Source organism: Myotis daubentonii, chromosome 2, assembly GCF_963259705.1.
Source record: "Myotis daubentonii chromosome 2, mMyoDau2.1, whole genome shotgun sequence".
NCBI lineage: Eukaryota > Metazoa > Chordata > Mammalia > Chiroptera > Vespertilionidae > Myotis > Myotis daubentonii.
In genome coordinates this window covers 55,867,247-55,869,534 of record NC_081841.1, presented here as the reverse complement: position 1 = coordinate 55,869,534, position 2,288 = coordinate 55,867,247, and the positions used below count along the sequence as shown (strand labels likewise).

Sequence of the window (2,288 nt, the reverse complement as noted above, 5' to 3'; positions counted from 1 at the left end):
CTTTTATTGTAACAACAGCTTGAACTAAAATGAACTATTTGATACTATCAGTAAGGTAAGCATCCTTGAGAAAACACATGCGTCTGCAGTGTCCTTTAAGCAAGGACATCTAATGACTAAACATAAAGATTCCAGTAAAAAACCCAGGGGCTCAGATTTGTTTGGAAAAGTCAAGGCAGGGGCAGCCGCCTTCAGCCAGCCCCCCTGGGGGCTCCTGACCTTTTGGAGATTCCTTCTTACAAACTTTCCAACCAAGTTCTGTGCTTCCCACAGAAAGTAATAAAAAGAAAAAGAAAGAGAAAAAAAGAGAAAGTAATACAGACGCACACCGTCCAACCCCCATTGATCTCTTCCAGTCTTCCCCCGCCCTCTACCTTGGGCCTTCACCACTCTATTGTCTGTGTCCATGGGTTATGCATATATGGATATAAATTCTTTGGTTAATCTCTTCTCACCCACCCACCCCCACCTTCCTTCTGAGATTGATCAGTCTGTTCTATGTTTCTATGTCTCTGGATCTGTTTTGTTCATCAGTTTATTTTGTTCTTTAGATTCCACATATGAGTGAGATCATGTGATACTGTCTTTCTCTGACTGGTTTATTTTGCTTAGTATGATACTCTCCAGGTCCCTCCATGCTGTCTCAAAGGGTAAGCACTCTTTTGATGGAGGGACTGGAAGAACACTTTAAATCAATTATTTTCTTTTAAGTCGAAGAAAATAAAAAACAACAACTGTTTATTTCCTTGTTTGATTTGTATTTGTTTTAGTTTTCTTCATTTCAACTTTATAGATTAGAAGTAACATCAGGCTAACACTCGCTAGAAAATTATTATCATCTCTTCTGATTGGGATCTTACCCTGAAAGAGGTTTGCTTGCAGGAGGATTAAAGGAGTGAACTCACATGGTGGAGGGCATTCATTCTGGGTGCAATTAATGTTTGAGAAAGTTAATGTGAATAGGGATCAGATCAAAAAGAGACAAACAGATTTGTAACTTAATGGCTTATGCTTAGCTTGATATTTTATTTTTTTACTTGAACATTCTCTTACTTGTTTGAGACCAATGCAATATTTTTGAATGAGTCACTGAAAGCTTGTCTCACTTGTTTGTTTCTCAGAGTGTAAATGAATGGGTTCAACACAGGAGCGATGGATGTCATTAGCACTGTCACACCCTTATTAATAGTCACTGATTCCTTGGCTGAAGGTTTGATATAGATGAAAATACAGCTTCCGTAAGTGAGTGAAACCACAATCATATGGGAAGAACAGGTGGAAAAGGCCCTTTTCCTTTGTTGGGCAGAGCGCAATCTTAGAATGGTCTTAATGATGTAAATGTAGGACAAAACAACACACACAAGGGTCAGAATGAAGGTCAGCACAGCACAGACAATAACCAGCTGCTCGATGAGCCATGTGTCTGAGCATGAAATCTTCAACAAAGGAGATACATCACAGACAAAATAATCAATGACATTTGAATCACAGAATTTCAAATTTAGGAACAAAGTAAATGGTGGGAGTATGATCAACAAGCCAGCCATCCAACAACAGAGGACAAGGCTCTTGCAGACTCTGCTGCTCATGATGGTCACATAACGCAAGGGTTTACAGATGGCCACATAGCGGTCATAGGACATCACAGATAACAGAAAAAATTCAGTTACTCCAAAGACGTCAGTAAAAAACAATTGAACAACACAAGTATTGTATGTAATTGATCTGTCACCTGTTGCTATGTTGTACAAATATCTAGGGATACAAGCAGATGTAAATGAAATTTCTAACAAGGCAAAATTCTGTAGGAAAAAGTACATGGGTGTTTTAAGGTGGGAGTCCACTAAAGTGAGGGATATGATGGTCAGATTCCCAGTTATACTCAACATGTAAGTGAGAAATAGAAAAGTAAAAATTGGAACCTGAAGTTGAGGGTCATCTGTCAGTCCCAAGAGTATGAAAGTTGTTATTGTGTGGTTTTTCATTACTGAACTTTATTTAATTTCATGTAAAGTTTAGAGATATTCTATTTGAATAGAGTGGTATCAAAGCCAGATAAAGATAAACAGTGACTGCCGAAACCGGTTTGGCTCAGTGGATAGAGCGTCAGTCTGCGGACTGAAAGGTCCCAGGTCCGATTCCGGTCAAGGGCATGTACCTGGGTTGCGGGCACATCCCCAGTAGGAGATGTGCAGGAGGCAGCTGATGGATGTTTCTCTCTCATCAATGTTTCTAACTCTCTATCTCTCTCCCTTCCTCTCTGTAAAAAAATCAATAAAATATATTTT

General features: G+C 39.2%; 1 protein-coding gene across 1 annotated transcript; it reads right to left on the bottom strand.

Annotated features, from left to right (window-relative positions):
* Positions 1-1,049: 1,049 nt before the first annotated feature.
* LOC132226149 (olfactory receptor 6C2-like) lies at positions 1,050-1,985 on the bottom strand. Its single transcript, XM_059681010.1, has one exon. The coding sequence runs from the start codon at positions 1,983-1,985 to the stop codon at positions 1,050-1,052; it is 936 nt and encodes a 311-aa protein (XP_059536993.1).
* Between the last annotated feature and the right edge of the window lie 303 nt (positions 1,986-2,288).

Coding starts and splice junctions, on each gene's coding strand:
- LOC132226149 (XM_059681010.1), bottom strand. CDS start 1,985: ATGAAAAACCACACAATAACAACTTTCATACTCTTGGGACTGACAGAT.